Below are 20,539 nucleotides of genomic sequence, written 5' to 3' on the forward strand. Positions count from 1 at the left end.
ACATGAAAGCACAAACAAATACACATGCAAGAGCCCCAACACACACACACACATTACCATGCACCCCTCCCCCCCACCCCCCACATACACATACGCCCATATCACTCTCAAACACATATATACAAATATATATATGCACACCCACACGTTCCAATATTCCGTTACTCCCACAGTACAGACATGCATACACACACCTCATTCTCCATCCACACACACACACACACGTGCACAGAGCTCTCCTGACACATGTGTACACTTACACACTCGTGCACACACACATGCACACAAACACACGGACACAGACACATACACACATGCACAAAGGCTGCCACTGATTGGCCACAAGAGGGGTGGGAAAAGATCTCTGATGCCAGGAACATGGCGTCTGATGTGTTGCTCAGTTCATTGTATTTGGAAAAGCCCACAGAGACTCTGTTCCGTTTTGAAGAAATATGCACAATGTTGGTTTGGAAATGATGATGATATTCATTTGATTTGCAAAGCATCGTGCTCTATCTTTCATGCTAGACTTATGGCCACTTCCTCTCTCTACCTTTATTTCTTTGAGGCGACCGATGGTGTGATGGCTTTGTATCTGTTCTTTTTGGTATTCTATGACTTTTCTGAGGATTTCTAATTTTCCTAGACGAAGGCCGCTCATTGTTGTTGCGTTACCAGCAAGTCTGTCAGATTGCTCATTTCCCTTAACACCTGCATGTCCTGGGCAGTATGACCATATAAGTTTTTCAATTTGAAAGTTACGCATTGCCTCATGCCACTCTGGGCTTCCCATTCCACTTTCAATTTTCTGTATGTGGTTCACCTAGTCCGTTAGAATCATGGCATGTTGGTTTCCAGGCATATGGATAGATAGCCACTGGAGAGCATGTGTCACAGCTTCAACTTCCATCGTTAGGCTGGAGGTTGTGACTTTGTAGGCAGCATTCTCTTCCCTAATTATTTTTCCATTTTGTTTTGCAGTGAATCCCCAACTGGACTGGCCTTTGGTGACTGAGCCATCTGTGAATATGATGTCCTCTTCTTTACTGTTTTCTTCTATGAGTAGCTTCACTTCTGCATCAGTTTTGCCCTCTGGCCATTCCCGACAATGTCTTCCTAGAGTGGGTAAAATGGCTGTGTTGAATAGATGACTGAGGTTTTTGGGGTTTCCCTCCCATTCTTTTGTTTCTTTCAGGTCTTGTAGTCTGCATGCTAGCTGGACTGTGTCTTCTGCTTGCCCCATCCATGATCTTCCTCGTCCTAGAAGGCTGCCTTTTGGTTCCTTGACTGTGTCATGCAATGGGTTTTGAGGGTTTTCTAATGCTCTGAAGTAGGTCTTAACCTGTACTAATTTGTTTCTGGCCTGCACTGAAGGAAGGCCAAGCAGGTATCGCATGGTTTCCGTGGGCGTGTCTTTTGTTGTTCCAAGGATCAGCCTCATAGCTTCATTTTGAACTCTTTCTACTTTTACGAGGCTGCTTTGAGACAGTGTTGTTAGCCCAAGTCCGTAGTTGATCACACCGAGAATGAGTGATTGATATAGCAGGAAGAGGTGGTGTTGATGATGAAGCTTGACTATTTGGTGCAAGTCTTCCCATCTGAACCCACAACATGCATCGCTCTGAGTAGGAAGCAGCCAGGAACTAAAAAAACACCAAAAAAACCCCACCACAACCTGTCTGACAGCACTGAAATAAATAACCCCTGAATCATTATTCTTTGATGCTAATACATCAAAATGGCAGGTGGTTGTGTGCTGATTCCATGTAGCCGTGATCCTCAGAACAAGTGGTGAATTCCCTTACAACCTCACAAACATGCACATCATACAAGCAGCAACATCCAAGCTAAAGTTTCACATACTCAGTCACTGAAACAAACACACTACAATTCATTGTGTTTAATTGTGCCATCCAGAGTTTGAATTTATGGCAAATAAAGATGATCAACAAAGTCAGGTAGCAGAAGAATAAAACGGCTAAAACAATTTGTTGACCGAAGCCAAATTCAGAGCACTGCTGACTAATGAGATAGTAGTTACAAGTTCTCTTGCTATGATTTAGTAGAGAAGATGTGAACTCTTTTTAATTTCTTAACATTCAAAAATATGTATAATAAAAAAAAATTACAATTAAAAAAAAGCTTTGACAGTAAAACAGGCAAAACATTGCACATGAGAAATTGTTTAAAAATACTAAATGTGTTCTTTTTCAAAACTTGACAGGGATGAGAATATTACACAATTCATTATGTGAAGGTATGATTAGAAAAAAGGGTAAAACATTGAACCTGTTAGCCGTGTCATTATGAAAGTATGGCAATGCACCTATCACCACTTTCAACTATATTCTCCCTGTTTTCCATGTTTAACACCATCCATGACCCAAGCTAAAATGTTTGTTCCATTTAATATACATAATACTTACAAACATTGTCAATGCTTTCAGTTTTGGAGAGGGAAAACGAAACCCGATTGCCAAAAAAGAAGCACTGGGCTTCTAAAATTCACAAAAAAAAAAGAAAAAAAAAAAAAAAAAGGAAAAAAAAGAAAAGAAAAGAAAAAAGAAAACCTTTCTTTTGTACAAGTTTGTTCTTTCCACCCATCAGAACAGAGATCACAATAACTTGAATAAGCAATGGTAGCAAAGCAGTAAAAAGGGAAAACAGGAAAAAAAAAAAAAAAAGTAACAATGCGTAAATCATACAATTGCGTTCTGTTTAAAATTTCATGTGACCATAGACCACCTAGACTGCAACATGGAACAACTCTCTGTGTCCCTTTCAGGACAAGCATGCTCCAAGCCAGGACAGGTGGACAAAATGCATGGCCACTGCAACCCACTGGGCTTTCATGTCCGAGCAGTCTATTCCTTGTGGTATGATGCCTCAGTATGAGGCAGGGTATTCGATGCCTAATCTCAAGTAAGTGTTCAGATCCATTGGTAGGGAACAATCCCAGGGAATGTTCCTGAGGCAGGCATCTTGGAGAAGGAAAATCAAGTTTACAACTTTTCAGTTCCTCCCCTGTCCCTAATTTCACTTCATGGTGATAACTCCTGGAATTCTGGAAGTTATCACTTCTTTACAACTTTCAATATTATCAACACCTGGTTTTACTTTGTTTTCATAATATGAACAACACATTGCACATTCACCCGCAAGTCATATCCTGAAAACTGGAGAAGCTGATGCCGCAAAGCCCTGCAGCATCGTTTTGAGAACTGGAACCCTTTCAACCTAGGATTCCATGCCTTCAGATCCAGGGACCAGTCACACATTCACAGCATGCATGTCAATAGCATCATCATCAACGTCACCTGACTGGTATTCACATAGGAATACCTTCCTGCAACTTGTGACCCTTTTCGTCTGAAACAGAAGAGGCATCCGAGGATCCTGTCCGTCTCTCTGTCTTTTCATCAGTCACAAGGCATGTCTTCTGCTGGACAGCATTCAGATCAAAGCTTTCATTAAAAAGCAAATTCAGCAACTATTAAAAAAAGGACAGGAAAAGAAAAACCCAAGGGAGCTGTTCAAGCTGCATGAACCGAGAGCAAGTAGCAAAATCAAATCAAATTATAAAAAAAAGGCATGTACACTGGTCTGACACTCTAGAAGTGGTCCGGAGACAAAGGGAACAATACCGCAAGATGTGCTGAAGTCATGGCAGACGGATGACAGGGAGACAGGATCAAGAGAGAGAGAGAGATGCAGCTAGCTAGCTTGGCGACAGAGATCACATGCGGTCCTCGGTGATGCTGGTGGTCATGGGCTGACTGCTACAGCTGGCCGGGCTGCACGACATCAGCTCTGAAAAAACAACGACAATAAACACGCATCAACCTGTGAACATCCTGCATTCCACAGCAGTTGTTAACTATTAGGACACAACACTGCCTTGCTACCTCAACATCTGACTCACACTGCAGTAGGCAATGACTATGACACACACACCACCACCTTGCTACCCCAACTGCTGGAAACGTTTAGGAACCTCTAAAAATGTTAGTACCAGCTATACTCTACAGCAGCTAAGATCAACAGAGATCAAATGTCCTCAGTACTGTTTTGGTGATGATTATGACACACACAACACCTCCTTGCTACCCCAACTGCTGGAAACGTTTAGGAACCTCTAAAAATGTTAGTACCAGCTATACTCTACAGCAGCTAAGATCAACAGAGATCAAATGTCCTCAGTACTGTTTTTGAAACATGACTGTGATCAATCTTATGTCCTGTAATGTTTTAGAAGTAGCTCTGTGTCTGTGATTAACCAATGCATTATGTTCTTGAAAATGTTTTCAATCCATTGTTCCAAATCAAGTAGTGGTCTGGCGTTAGAACAGCAAAATTTGAAAAGCAAAAGAGACCTGGTTTAATACCCTGACTTGCCAGGCATTTCTCTCTATAGAATGGGGTAATGAACACAGTCTGTGTTCTTGCCTCTTTACTGTGAGCTGTGATGATTAAATGAGGTGCCATATACTCCATATGTATCCAACAAAGTAAAATTTAAGACGCCTGACACTGTTCAGGCAAGATCATTACTTCTGTACTTTAAAAAAGAAAAAGAAAAAAAAAAGAAAAAAAAAAAAGAAAGATGAGACAAGAAAATGAGAAAATACAGATTTTAAAAAACAAACAAACAAAAAAAACAACAACAACCAAACAACCAAAAAAAAACCAAAACAAAAAAAACCCTACAGATAAAATGCACATTCTGCTCTTGACAGACAATGATATGTTCACATTTTGAAGCAAAAAAACAACAAAAAAACCACAAGAATTTATTTCAACCATTCCAGTGAAAAGAATAAAACTCTTGATAGATCTCTGACTGCGAGAATAAAAACACACCCCAACAATGCCAAAATAGGAAGCAATTAACCTGTATGTTGTGTGTCACAAGCTTTATAACATTACTCCATCACCTTTAATTTCTCTCTCTCTCTCTCTCTCTCTCTCTCTCTCACACACACAGTCGGATATAACAATTCAGAATGAGGCTTGCCAGTTTGATGAGTCACCAGCATTCTGTGCAACAGACCTGCCAAATGCCACCACTTCAAAACTGTACACATACCATACACTTACACACATTGTAAACAATGTTGCATTTTTCAATAGATAATTTACAAACTGACTGTCTAACTCTTCAGAGTAAATCAGTTAACCCATTCAGTATCCTTTGGATGCAGAACTTATGATCTTTTGACATCGACACTTAGCTGAGATATGAAGCCAAATGTATGTTTTTTTTCTTATATCTTTATTGTCTGTTTCATATTGAGGTACATGTTCACTGATTTCAGCACTCACATGCACACAATGGAGAGTGGGCAAGATGTGTGTGTGTGTGTGTGTGTGTGTGTGTGTGTGTGTGTGTGTGTGTGTGTCTGTAGCCAAGTACCATGTAGACAGACACACCCATAATACACATTATGTCACTTCTTGTTGTTGTTGTTGTTGTTTTTTAGATTCTTTATGATTACAGTGGACAAATTTTTATTGCTTTTTTTTTTTTTTCTCTGATGGAATTGAGGATCACAATGCTTATAAAAACAACAACAACAGGATTTCATCTGGGCTGGTGCGTTTACTTTGAACTCACTGATCAGTTTTACCATATCTTCTTCTTCGTTTGTGGGCTGCAACTCTCATGTTCACTCGTATGTACATTAGTGGGCTTTAACATGTATGACCGTTTTTATCTCACCATGTAGGCAGCCATACTCTGTTTTCGGGGGTGTGCATGCTGGATATGTTCTTGTTTCCATAACTCACTGAACGCTGACATGGATTACAGGATCTTTAACGTGCGCATCTGATCTTCTGCGTGTGTATGTACATATTAAGTGGATTCAGGCACTAGCAGGTCTGCACATGTTGGCCTGGGAGATTGGAAAAATCTCCACCCTTTACCCACCAGGTGTTGTTACCGAGATTTGAACCCAGGACCCTCAGACTGAAAGTCAAACGCTTTAACCTCTCTGCTATTGTGCAAGTCACCATGTCAAAAAAAGGGGGAATCTATCATGTCATTCCTGGTGGGAGTGCGTGGGTGGGGAGGTGGGAGGAGGGGGGGGGGGGGGGGGGGGGGGGCAGGCACTGCTATTCTCTCTTCTATTTTCTTTCCTCCTATTTCACTTGGTATAAAAATTACTAATCTGCTGTGCACACTATAAGTACAACAGAATATATAGCAACCATTGTGAGCATTGCATGCCACTCACTGCAGTTAAGCATCATAAATACATGGGCACATAACAATAGTGATTGTGATCAGTAATCAGCTGATTTCTCTATACATAACCTAGTGAACAACAATACAATCAAAAAGTTTTTGTTTTGCCTTTTAAATGATAATAATAATCACTAGTGTCTTTTACATTTTGAGTTTTCTTTGGTGTGTGTTTGTGGTTTTATTTTAAAAGAATGTTACCAATGTTCTCATGACTGAACAAAATGCAAACAAAGAAGATTTGTAATATAAAAAGTCTTTGAAAGGGGAAATGTTTTCTAAAGGGCATGTAGTACTGCTGAATCAACACTGTATTTATTGTGCCATCAGAATTACCATTTTTTCCTGATTACATTTCTTTGATCTGAATTGGAAGTGAAAGTTTTAAAACTAAAAGATGATGACTAAAATGGGGATAAAATACATCATAGAAAAAAGATAACATGAAAAACTGGAATAAAAACAACAACAATTACAAAACGATTTCCATTGTAAAAAAAGAAAAAAAAAAAAAAAAGAAAAAAAAAAAAGATACGTATAATTCACATTTATGCTGATTAACTCTGCTGTGTCCAATAGCACGCAAGTCTACTTATGATAACAATAATACACACAATGCAAAAGTAGTAAAAACAAAACAACAACAACAAAGTTCTAAGTCCACAAACTTTCAAGTTTCAACTGATACAAATAGTCACAGCTCAGTGCTACCAAGTACTGCTAAACATGTATTAGTTGAAAATATCAAGAAACTAACAAAACGTGTGAATTAAATCAAGAGAAAATCTGCTACTCCTACAATGCAAACTATGAACAGTTGTAAATAAAGGTCTCTAACTTGCCAGAAACACAAAAGATTGAGAGCTCTGCTTCAGATTTTATCAGTTGACCTAGAACTCAAGGTTGGACCCACAGCAAATAAAAATTATAAATGTGAAGCATTTCTTGTGAATAAAGTCTGCCCACTCACCCCCTCCCAAACCCTCCCCCACCCAACCCTCTCATTAGTCTCAACCAAGGTAAAGAAAAAGGACTAAAAAGTAAGAATATACATCACTAATTGCCAAATGCACACTTACACATCACTCATTGCCAAATGCACATGTAGTGATGTACACATCACTCATTGCCAAATGCATATGTACACACATGCGCGCGAAAACACACACACACACACACAAATACACACTCACACTGTTCATGAGTTTTTGTACAGTAACTGATCTCCAGAAATCTAGAGCACACGTCATAAACAGTAATGCAGTACCTGTGATGGTGTTTACTCTCATTTCATCAAGCATACAACTGATCCCCCCCCCCAAAAAAAAACAACCAAAAACAACTCACCTCTTTTTAGTTTTAAATACTTGTATAACCTAAAAAATGCAAACACATGTCTAAATATTTGCGTACTAAAAATCACTACATTAACAAGCACTGCACATACATGCACTCTACAAACAAAAGATTAACAGGAGGACTGAGCTATCCATTTTACAGGGCTAAAAAAAATCCATCTAGCGGATCTACTTAGGACTACCTATCTATTTCTTTATATCTTTTTCCCCAGCTGAAAAGGTTAACATGATACTCCCTTCTAATGTCACCCCCGCTCCCTCTCTCTCCCCATACATGACAACAACAAAAAAAGATAAGAAAAAAAAAAGGGTACCATCTATTTCCCTTTGTCCAGATTTTGGAGCTATGCCAGAGCACACCAGATATGGTCACACACACACACACACACACTTGAGAGCAGGGATCAGGTTCGACATCGGTCATCGGTCATTGACGCATTTAATTTTGAAATGACCTATTGTTTTTCAAGTTGCCAGGTCACATGACTTATTGTTTTTATGACCAGTCGGTCAACCAAAGTAACCATCTCTCTCTCTCTCTCTCTCTCTTTAACGATCACGATCGCTTTGTCGTCTGCTCCTACAGGAAATGACTATAAACAGGTTTATTAAAATACGGATCCGTGACAAAACGAAATCCGAAACGAATCTTTATCGCTGCCTTTCGCGAGCTTCGGCGAGAAGAATTGGCGTTCCCACTTTTGCATTAACCGAGTGCAGTTCCGGGAAAACTGAAAGTAGACTTCTGCTTTCAGTTTACAATCAGACCAGTCGACAACGGAAAAATGCCTCCTAAAAAGGTGCCGCGGATAGAAAAGGGCCAGAAAACGTTGTTTAGTTTCGCAGCTAAAGAAGGCAGCTCATCGGAAAGTACAGATACGGCTGCGGCATCGTCGTCAAGCAACTCATCGGAAATTACAGACACGGTGACGGATAAGGAGGCTGTGGCTTTGTCGTCGAGAACATTTCGAGCTGCGTGGATTTGTGCATTATTAAAGTTTGAAAAAACCCGGGACGGGTGATATTTGACCTATTGATTTTCAAAATGACCTATTGATTTTATGTTCTTCCGGTCATATGACCTATTGTCTATTGAACCCAACCTGATCTCTGTGAGAGCCACCCCCCACCTTTTTTTTTCTGCCTGTAATTTTATTTGTTTTCCAATCAAAGAGGATTTTTCCACATGGCTTGGCCACAGACAACCCTTTTGTTGCCATGAGTTCGCTTACGTGCGCAAAGTGCATGCCGCGCACGGAACCTCCATTATTGTGTCATCCAAATGACAAGCATCCAGACCACCGCTCAAGGCCTAGTGGAGGGGGAGAACATACTTGTGACTGTAGGATTTGAACCAGTGCACTCAGATTCTCTTGCCTCCTAGGTGGATGTGTTACCACTAGGCCATTATTCTGCAAGGTAGATGAAAGAGAAAGGTCCAGGCTCTGTGACTAAACAATTCATGATTGAATTAGTTACTGGTTCTGTAATCTGTGTGGCCTGACTAATACCAATGAAGGCCATAGAGAAAGATTAAGGCTCTGTGGTTCATGAAGCAATTATGACTTCATGAATCAAATTGCTTGCTGAACTTTGTGCCAGGCCTGAACAATACAAAGACAGAGGAGGGAAAAGGTCCAGACTCTGTGACAAAGTGATTCATGACTGAATTAAATTGCTCGTTGTGTGTGGCCTCAACACACTACCAAGGAATAGTGAAGAGAAGGGTCCAGGCTTTGTGACTAAGTGATTCAGTGCTGAATTACGCTACTTGTAGAGTGAATTGAATTACTTGTGTGTGGACTGAACAATACCAAACTGAACCATATCACACTGGAATAGAAAATGTTGATGACCTATGGTTAGCTAAGCACGGCTTCAACCCTTGCTCTCTGCCACATTATATGTTAATCACTGCATAAATTGTTCCATATCAATACATATTAACATATACATCTCCTGTCCATATCAACATATATATAAATATATATCTATTGCTTTTAATTGCAAAGTGCGTTTGCAGAGCTGGCATTTTTCTTTAGAGTTTTGAAAACATTACAAAAAATACATAATGCTGAAACATGTACAAGCTATATAACTTTTAATTTATTCACTGTATTCTGTGGCTATTTTTTGGGTGATCATTAAATTAATAAAACACAAACACATCAATCAAAGTGGAAAAAAAAAAAATCTTTTTTGGGTGCATCTTCGTGGATGCTCAGGGTAGCTGCAGGTTGCGATGTAATGGATATCAAGCTGATTTATGAATTTTTTTTTTTTTTTTTTTAAATAATAAAATATTCTTATGTCAGAGATGTCATGCTGAATTTATGAATTTGCAAATTTGGTTTCATATCTACAGATGTCACTGTCAGGATTTCACGGTGCTTTTGTGAATTCATGTGTTATCTTATTTCATGATGAATGAAAACTGGAAACATGAAAAGGCACTAATGCAAATGCAATTCATAAACCTGTGTTTACAAAGTGCTAAACATAATTCTGAAAAGAAAATTTTCAATGTGTGTTCAGTGCATGTGAGTGCATGACTTGTGTTCAAGACCGTATGTGTGCTGCTGTGCAAAAGAAAGCAAGTAAAAGAGTGCTTAACACCTGACAGATATGAAATGAGAAACTGTGCGCAAGTGATACAGAGCACACAGAAAGAGCAAGATCCTTCCAGATGATGATGAGTGATACAGCAGCACGTGACAGAAATAACAGCAGCATGATGACAGAAAAGTAACAGCAGCATGTGACAGAAAAGTAACAGCAGCATGACAGAAAAGTAACAGCAGCATGTGACAGAAAAGTAACAGACAGAAAGTAACAGCAGCATGTGACAGAAAAAGTAACAGCAGCATGATGACAGAAAGTAACAGCAGCATGTGACAGAAAAGTAACAGCAGCATGTGACAGAAATAACAGCAGCATGTGACAGAAAAGTAACAGCAGCATGTGACAGAAAAGTAACAGCAGCATGACAGAAAAGTAACAGCAGCATGTGACAGAAAAGTAACAGCAGCATGTGACAGAAATAACAGCAGCATGTGACAGAAATAACAGCAGCATGTGACAGAAAAGTAACAGCAGCATGATGACAGAAAAGTACAGCAGCATGATGACAGAAAGTAACAGCAGCATGTGACAGAAATAACAGCAGCATGTGACAGAAATAACAGCAGCATGTGACAGAAAAGTAACAGCAGCATGTGACAGAAAAGTAACAGCAGCATGACAGAAAAGTAACAGCAGCATGTGACAGAAAAGTAACAGCAGCATGATGACAGAAAAGTAACAGCAGCATGTGACAGAAAAGTAACAGCAGCATGATGACAGAAAAGTAACAGCAGCATGATGACAGGAAAGTAACAGCAGCATGATGACAGGAAAGTAACAGCAGCATGTGACAGAAAAGTAACAGCAGCATGATGACAGAAAAGTAATAGCAGCATGATGACAGGAAAGTAACAGCAGCATGTGACAGGAAAGTAACAGCAGATAACAAAAGCAATGAAAGTCTGAGCACACAGTAATGATGTTGCCATTGAAAGAGACAATGTACTTGTATGGAGGTGTGGGGATGGGGTTAGATTTCGTGGGTGATCAACAGATTTTATTCTTCAGGTTAAATGACTTGTGAGCATCTGTCAGCACAGCACTCAACAAAACCAGACCATAGGAAGAAAAAAGAAAAGTTCTTTCCCCCTCTCCTTTTCTTTTTTCATCTTCCCTATTGTTTCTACGCATTCTGTTAACTGTCAAAACTAAAGATAAACCTTCAGTGGCTATAATAACTTACCAAACCTGTCTATAGATACATATCTGCTGCAGAAGTCAAATGGTTTTTCTCTGTTCTGGATTGAAATTGTGTGTTCCTTTTCAGCATTTAACAGGTTGTTTAGCACCAAATGGTCCTAGGATTGCTAGACAAAAAGATCTGAATGACCTGGTCAGGTAACAGAGAGTGAAACAAAGAAGTAGGCACAGGGCTGGAATACTGTCAAAATGAAAATGCCCTCTTATGTTAAAAAAAAAAGAAAGAAAAGAAAAAAAAAAAAATCAATAAGTACAACAGAGACCAATCATAATCATGAAATTAAATCACAACTGGACATTACTAATCTTATCTTAGACACTATTTGTATTCCAGCAACCTTTCCTCATACTGAGTATTCTACTTCCCATACCCTAAAATGGCTAAATGCCCCGCCACCCCTCTCAAATACTCCCAAAAGAATAGGTAACTTGATAAGCATATAAATAATATCTAATAATATATAAAAAATATAAACAACACAATTACACAGACAATCAGAAAGTGAAAACAAGAAGACATGGCACTATTTATCTGACCCGTTTCATGCACGATAATGCCATCTTCCTTCCCCAATGCCAAATGTGTTGCATATTATGACATACACAAAAATTTAAATAATAAAAAGTAGCTATTCTGAACATTGTCTAGTACAGAGATCAACAGATACATCTAAAGAACCAAATTGCATTTGGAAATCTGTATGCCAAGATCTGATAAATCCTAACCCCTAAATAACCCTAAAAAGTTTTAAGAACATGCTTCTTTCTAATTGCTAAACTACTTGTTCATACCAACATAAAACTAATAAAATACATATTTCCTATCCCAACATTAACACCACTTTTTGCAAACTGTTTGACAAACTCAATCACAGACATCAAGTCTGAATAGCTCAACTTGTAAAAAGAAATATTAAAAAAAAAAAAAAAAAAAAATCTATCAGCATGAGCATCACCGAAAAAAGACAAAGACAATACACAGGTCACCAGTTACTTTCCAACCAAAACCCAAAAAGAAAAACTCAGTTAAAAAGCAGAAAAGACTGCCTGGTCCGAACAGAAAGAAACAAACAGAAGCAGCAGAAGGGTTAGGACACAAGAGGGAGGTCGGAAAAGACGCAAGAAGCATGGAGGAGATCAGCGTAAAGAACAGAAGACAGCATGCTTAGAGGGAAAGAGGTAACCTGGAGGGAGGCAGAGCTTACTGTTAATCCCCTGTGAGACGTCCACCAGGCCAGCACAAAAGGCAATCAGCAGGTTGGTTAGTCAACAAACTCTACACACTGACTGAACTAGTCTAATAATCTTGCAATTATTTTATCCTGATAAATCAATAAACTTAAAGTATGCATCATATTTGTATTGAAAAGGAAAAAAAGAAATGATCAGAAAAAACACTTCATTTTAAAGGGAATTATGGACATAAAGTTCAAGAGAGGTCACTCTTACAATTGTACAGCTGTTACTGTAATCATGTTTGTATTCAAAGAAACTACTTCCACACAGATCAACCTATTGTTCATTCAAGTTAATATTTCAGTTATAAAATACCAGAATGTGAATTGACATTAAAACTGTATGCAATGATTTTCAACTTAATAACTATACTGGTCACATTTTTTTTCTATCAAATGCACACGTTTGACTTAAAGACAATTTAAAAACTAAAGCTGTATCAGTGTGAGGACACTCTACAACTAGGCAAAGTATGTTCCCCAACTTTTAACTGAAATGTTTGACTAAAAAAATTCTAATGCCAATTAAATATTCTGAGCATGTATATTTACTGAAGAAGAAACAGAAAAACAAAAACAAAAAAAACCCTAAAAAAAAAAAAAAAAAAAAAAAAATTCCACTCCATAAAACCACATGCCAACTCATTTCTGAGCTTGATAAAAAAACAACAACAAAAAAAACACTTAGAATTCTAATTAAGAAAATCCATCACTTACCTAGTTCTTGAAGTGGAAAACACGTACCTATATCAGTATCACCCACACACTTCTGAAGGAAAGGCCTAACATCTTGAGACAACAACAACGATGATGATGATATTGTGAACAGTGCAAAGTGCCTTACTTGACAACTGCCAGTATTTATCTTTTTCTCTGAAGTACGAACCATTTAATGCAGATCTACTTACCACAAACTGGAGACAGTGAACCGATGATAAGAACTTACTTATGTTACATTTCTCTAACACCTGACATCAAGAGGTAGAGCTTCCGAGTTCCATGCACCTGTTCAGTTCTCAAGGCCTGACTAAGCGCGTTGGGTTATGCTGCTGGTCAGGCATCTGCTTAGCAGATGTGGTGTAGCGTATTTGGTATATGATTTGTTCGAATGCAGTGACGCCTTCTTGAGCTACTGATACTGATACTGTTCAATGCCCATGCAGCTTGAATAATACTGTGCTTGAAAGGTTAGGACTTATCTTAATTTTTTCATGTCTTGTTAACTGAATCAAAATAAAACTGCCAAGTGCTAGAAAAAAAAAGAAGAAAAAAAAAAGAAGCTGAAAGTTAGCAGTACATAAAACACACAAACACACACACAGTGCAATCGCTTTCCTTTTTTTTCTTCTTTTTTGCAATTACAATGAATATGGATGTGAATGTGAAGTGTTATTTAACCTCCACCACCAAACCTTAGTTATATATATATAAAACTAAATTATAATACATTTCAAACTAAAATTAACATATATCATCTGGATGTCGTTCTCTCGCAGAAAGACAAGCCAAATGTAATACACACCTGTGTGCAGACACTGCATGCCCCTCCATGTGCACACACACACAATCTTCACTTTTGCTTTCCTTTACCATAACAATCTCTGTATCTGATACTGATGGGAAGATTCTGATTTACATATATCCAAGTACACGTGAAGCACACACATGTAATGTACCATAACACAACAACTACCACAAATATGTATAGTAGCCAAGAAAGAAGAAGCCTTTATGGAAATTGCCTCTTAGCAACATACAACAAAGTACTACTCATACTGCTGCAGTTAATAATTTTAGTGAAATACTGGTATTGTTTTAAACATAATGTCAGTAACTGAGTAAGAGCAGAATACTTAAGGGCCATTAATGAAGGATATTTTTCTCTCCTTGGTTCAGTGGAAGTCCCCTGAGGGCCTCACCAGACATGAAAATGAGACATGATGGAATAAAAGGAAAAGCCAGTACAGCCCACTCCCATGAGGCAGCCAGAAAAAGTTCTAGCAGAATCCCAAGCTGAAGAAGAGAAGTGAAAAGCATGTGAGCTGAAAAGGAAAGAAAAGCATCCAGTAAAGAGCCCTCATTTTTTAACTTACCAGCCTTCTGCACAAAACTGAGCTGAGCCAGCACCTCTACTTTAATAATCTCGACGAAAGCTTTGGAAGACTCGCCTCGTGTAGCCCCCAATGTCGTCAGTAAAGGAATGGGATGAGTTGCCAGAACTTACTTTGGGGTTGGGCATCTTGCCTGTGCCTCGCCCACCGGACCGCCGGTTTGTCATATTACGGCGCTCCCGATCAAACTCCAGGTCTTCCAGGCGCTGGGTCAGAACCAGTTTTTGCTGGATGGCCATGCGAAGCAGTGAGTTGAGGGTCTTCTTCTCTTCTTCTGCTGCAGCCAGCTGTCGCTGACTCTCGTCAAGCTGGGTCACATACTCGTCACAGCGCTGGGCAAACATGGCTCGCAGGGAGGCAAACGTGGCTGCATCCTCTTTGAGAGACTTCAGTTCATTGCGCAGCTTCAGCATTGTTTCGGTCACAATGATCTTTTCATTCTCATACTTTTGTTTCAGGTTGGCAAGTGCGACTTCCGCAGTCGACTTGTTGGCCTTGAGGACTGAGCGTAGCGTAGCGATCTGTTCACGCTTGGTGGACAGCATGGCCTTCAGTTTGACTATCTGGTCCTGCATCTCCAGCAAGTCTTCAGAGTGGTCTCCTGACCCTGCACCTTCATCGCGGTTCCAGTTCTTGGAGATCTCCATCAGGTGCTCCACCGCTTGCTTCAAGAATTTCACCTGGTCTATCACAGTCTCTGACAGTTTCTCACAGGATGTGGGGTCACCCTGGGCATTGCTGACAGCAGCCTTCTTTTCTCGTCGAGATTTTGATTTCTGTTTGGCCTGAGCAGACTTCTTGGCCGAGGTTTCTGCCTCACAGACAGGAACAGACATGCTTTCTTTGGTGGGTGTGGCTGGCTCTTCACTGCTCTCTTTCTCACTGCTGTCTGAAGACTGGAGCGGCTGGGTGGAGGATTTGGCATGGTCCAGCATCACTCGTGACGGTGTCTCGCCGCTGACCTCACACACCAGGTGATACAGCTGGGCAAGGTCCTCAGTGATGCGGACCAGCTCTGCCTGAGTGGCAGCGATGCTTCCGTGCGCCTGATCCGCTGTGTCCGTCATCCTGTGGATCTCTCTCTCCTGCTCTCTGATCGTCTCTTCATACAGCATACACTTCTTTTTCAGGTCTGCCAAAGCCTCATTGAACTCCACACCCGGACCTAGAGCCGCTGCGCTCTGCAGCATCATGATTTCAGACTGGAGACTGCCAATCTCGTTCAGCGCTGTCCTGTACTTTTTGTCCTTCAGCTGAAGGCTGTTACGTAACTGCAGCAAAGCTCTCCTCTCTGGGTCATCCTCTTCCTCCATCTCACGCAGCATGGTCTCATCGAAGGAGACTTCCAGGTCATTGGGAAGCTTGGATGTGGTGATGTCACGCACAGCCGCCAGGGAGGCAATGTAGGACTTGAGCTGATCAGCCCGTTTCTTCTGCTCCACCAGGTCCACCTGGGTGTCTTCTATCAGTTTCCGTGCTTCGTCCAATGCCTTCTGCATCTCCATCTTCTCTTCTTCTGACTGCTGCAGCATGGACTCCAGTTTGCCCACTTCAGTCACCTGAGAAAGAAGCAATACACAAAACTAAATTAACACATAATACTGTTGGCAAAAGACACACTTTACATTTAAGTCATAGAATCTTCACTTCCTATTTAGAAAAAAGAAAAGGTACTCTTAGTTTCATGTAACATTATTCATCTAGGTGCACAGTGTGAAAATTCAGGAAATCCACTGACCAAATTAAACAAAAAGATGCAGGAAATCAATTGATCAAATGAAACAAAAAGACACATTCTTATCTGAATCAATCTAAACTAAAGACCCCACTTTTATCAAAATGACTCACATGAAAAAGGAATTAATGAAAATTTAAAAGAGCTAAAAGCCTTTCCTTTATTTGTTTACAAGTACAAAGATGTGATGCTCATTAATTCTGAATAATGAGGATACATATCCTTAAAATCTGGATGTTTACCCGTAACTACCAAATTAATCTTAGTGGTAAACAAATTCTACTGGTCTTGTCTTGTCACATATACACTGCCCCCCCCCCCCCCACCCCCCCCCCCCCACCCCCCAAGTGCACGCACATGTGTGCAAACCACACATACCTGAATCTCACTGAGGATGTCTCCCACCACACCAGGACGGGGCATGGGGATGGACGAATCCCCATCCTTGGGGGACAGGGAGAAGTCGGCCTCGATGCGCTTGAGGGCTGGGTGGGAGTGGTCCTGGCTCTCGGCGTCTTCCTCGGCACCCGAGTCCTGTGACGACTCGTTGGTGGAGTAGGATGAGACAGACAGGCCCTCGGTCAAGCCTCCAAGGTGGGCCAGGTTGCTCAGGTTGAACATGGACTCTCGATTCAGGCGCTGGTCCAGCTCCTTCTTCAGGGAGTGTTTCTGCTCGCGCTCGGCCTGCAGAGAGCTGAGGGACTCCTCCAGGTTCTTCTCCACGATGCGCCGCAGGTTGGTCACCTCTTCCACCTGCAGGTGGAGGTCCTCCACCTCCTCCAGCAGGCGCTTATTCTCGTGCTTCATGGCTTCAAATTCCACCTGCAGGAAAAACTACTGGTCAACACTATTAAACACATGCTTGGCCAGTCAATGTTCGGATTTTTCTGTGGTTTGTTTTCATCACCTGAAGAAATGGGCAAGGTTTCCATGCTTGTGTGGTGATGAATCAGTTACTAATCTAACATCTATTATCTATAGTCGATGCTGTTCATTATCATGGAAGTACATCGTGAACAGTGAAGACGTCAGCAACACCAGAGAATTAATATTCATCTGGCTTGACAATTCTTAGACTGCACGTTTTTTTGTTGTTTTTTTATTTATTTATCTTTTATGTTCCTTTTCAATTTCAGCTTTGCTGTATGTCCACTGCACATCCATGTGTGGGTGCACATGATGTGTGTTGTGTGTGTTGTGTTATGCAGCAATGTCACCCTGATACTACACATTTCATGACTGGATGTCTTTTGCAGCATTGTCACTCTTATTATTTTTTTCTCTCCATATTTCAACTTCTTCTGGTCATGCAATGTCCTTCCACAATTCACTTCTTGACCCAGAGTTGTGCTGAGACAAGATCGTTGGCTCATGTATGCGTGTGTGTGTGTGTGTGTTCTGGAAATACTTTGCCAGTCAACACCGAATTTAGCTTAACCTTCATTACTGAAAGGAGGTGAAGTAAGCCACTAGTTTTCATCCAGAGAATGATCTGGAAAGGGCTTTATCACTTACTTCAAGTCCATGACCATTTAAATCAACAGATTTACTTGAACACACACATCTGGAATTGTCAAGATTCACCGTATAAGTCAACTTTCACTACGCATGCATGTGCGTCTGATGTTACCATGATAATATCCCTCTAAGTCCTTCTGGTTTCTATATCATAGATCAGTGCGATCATCAAAGAGAAAAAAATCATAGTTTTTAAAAGTCAGAGTGCATGTTCATGGATTCAAACAAGAAGTAATATTTTTGGTGTTCATGCCAAAGAAACTGTGCAAGGAGACATTCAAACAGGCTTGGATAGAGTCGGTCAGACTCAGAGATACAAAGACATGTATCTGATCTGCAGATCAAAAGTGATTACTATATATATCACTAGTTGGGTTTTTTGTCTCTCATTTATCAAAACCAAAAGTCATGATGAAGACAGGGAAAGTTCCAAACATTCACTGAACTGTACTGTGATCATATAACAATGCAATGCTGATCAATGTGGGCTGCTTGAGATGGAACTGTTCTGTTTCCAGCCACTCATTTCTGATGGTGAGCAAAAGTATGACTTGGATAGATATGCAAGCGCTTCATCACATGATTCATAAAACTTTTGCCTCTTGTTTCTTTATATGTCACTCTAACCTCTTGCACTTAAAAACTTAGTATGCATGAAATCAAAAAACCACTGCCTCACCTGACTGGTTTTTAGTTGAGAAACTGACTTCTGCAGGATGATGTTCTCTTCCTCAAGCTCTGCATAATCCGCATAGTTCCGGTTTTCACGAATCTTGTACTCTCGGTTCTCATGTTTCAGCTGATTCCTCTGTGCCTCCAAAACCTCCACCTATCAAACACATGACATATCAGGCATACTATCTAAATAATCAATGAAAGTTGTTATTAGCTTTTTTCAAAACTACAATCAGGCATCACAAAACTTTCTAAGTCTGCAGAATTGTATACAATTACTAAATAATGCATTTTGTCACCAATATGTAAAATTCATATTTTCATTAAAAAAAAATGGATGGTCTCATATTTATAAAATAGTTTTTGTTAAGATTGTCTTGCATACAAAAAAATTGGGCTTTTTTCTTTTGATTTTTACACAAAAATATAAAATGTATCATTTTATCTCAAAATAGTTTCAGTTATGATTGTCTCATGTTGCAGAATTTTACAATTTTACTTTTTGTTAACTATTGACTTGTCAGTGTCTTCTCAATGATTTCCCCACAAAATGGGTTAAGACACAATATCTTGTTAATGATTTCCTCTAGGAACCCAAATGTTAGTTGCCACCCCCATCGTCATACCTGATGACTAAGTTCCGACACGTTGGCCGCCAGTCTCTCGTTGTCAGCACCGACACGCTCCATGGATGCATTGACAGCCTTGAGCTCTGCCTCCAAGTCGCTGATGGACGACTGGAAGCTCTCCTCCCGCTCTGCTGTCTGCTCCAAGAACAGTTCTTCATGGTGTACGCCGGTTTGGTGGTGTCGTCTCAGCTCAATATGATTCTTTGTGAGGGCCTGAAAATATGACCCAGATACTGAGGTAACTGTAAAAAATGATGCCTCGTCAGTGGCTGGGAAATACCAAATCTAATGTAAAAAAAAAAAAAAGTAATAAAAATTAGTAGAAGGTAAAAAAGAAAGGGGAAAAAGTATGAAAGAAAGCCTATTAGTTAATGCAAACATCAACAATGATATGTAAAACAAGTAATGTTAGAAAAAAAAATTCTGTCACTCTATCATAAATTTGCATTATAGGTCTCTCTTTAACCTGTTTAGTGCCTATGGGACCATCAGCTGACATTCTATATAAAGTGTTGCAATACTGCCTATAAAATGTCCACTGATGTCCTGCATCTACTTTGATTTTTTCTTCATTGAAGTTCAGTATAATGAACATAGACTCTGAATGGTTAGTTTAATGTGTGGATTATAAACACGTTAAACTTATTTTATTGAGAATTCACCAAGTGGAAGACACCATTCTTCTCAATAATAATTTACTAATGTGACCATTTAGAGCACACATGGGAAGAGGGTTTGCCTCACATGCCAAGCTGAAAAGACATTGAACACTTTGTCAAGTGAAGACAGTCCCTGTCAGCGGATTTACACAGAATTTGAGAAGAAGGGAAGAGAGACTGTGGATTGGTGCAAGACAAGTGAATATGTCAAAGGCCAAACAGAGGGTAGGTAAGGTGGTGTGGCCCTGAACTATCAGTGAACTGTCTTTTCAAAGTGTTCAACTGCTGGAATGGCAACAGCCAATAATTCACATTTTCTTGAACCCTATTGTTGACAGATGATAGATGGGAATAACAAGGTTTTTCTGGTTTTTTTTAAAAGGAAATTTTCTTCCTAAAATTACGTTTAAGTAACATACTTACCATGACCCACAAGTGCAGACTCCGGCAGGGGTCTGACATTCCTGTCCTGTGCAAACTGAATACTTTTTCACACTTTTTGCCACTGATCAGTTGACAGATTTCTTTATAGAGGAGGCAAACAATCCTTGTT

General features: G+C 39.9%; 1 protein-coding gene across 4 annotated transcripts in view; it reads right to left on the minus strand.

Annotated features, from left to right (window-relative positions):
- Positions 1 to 1,886: 1,886 nt before the first annotated feature.
- LOC143284537 (protein bicaudal D-like) overlaps positions 1,887 to 20,539 on the minus strand; it is a 22,138-nt gene continuing 3,485 nt past the window's right edge. The window contains exons 2-7 of one of the 4 annotated variants that reach the window (XR_013055560.1): positions 19,325 to 19,540; positions 18,703 to 18,852; positions 16,884 to 17,327; positions 14,753 to 16,329; positions 12,609 to 12,639; positions 1,887 to 3,810 (exon numbers count right to left, since the gene is read on the minus strand). Coding sequence is in view for 3 of the 4 variants with exons in the window: in XM_076591282.1 (XP_076447397.1) it covers positions 3,737 to 3,810; positions 12,609 to 12,639; positions 14,884 to 16,329; positions 16,884 to 17,327; positions 18,703 to 18,852; positions 19,325 to 19,540 (2,361 nt within the window). In the remaining variant the exon portion in view is untranslated. The remainder of the gene's footprint in view (positions 3,811 to 12,608; positions 12,640 to 14,752; positions 16,330 to 16,883; positions 17,328 to 18,702; positions 18,853 to 19,324; positions 19,541 to 20,539) is intronic. The other 3 variants (XM_076591282.1, XM_076591285.1, XM_076591284.1) reach the window with 3 other exon arrangements.

The sequence above is a fragment of the Babylonia areolata genome, chromosome 8, assembly GCF_041734735.1.
Source record: "Babylonia areolata isolate BAREFJ2019XMU chromosome 8, ASM4173473v1, whole genome shotgun sequence".
Taxonomy (NCBI): Eukaryota; Metazoa; Mollusca; class Gastropoda; order Neogastropoda; family Buccinidae; genus Babylonia; species Babylonia areolata.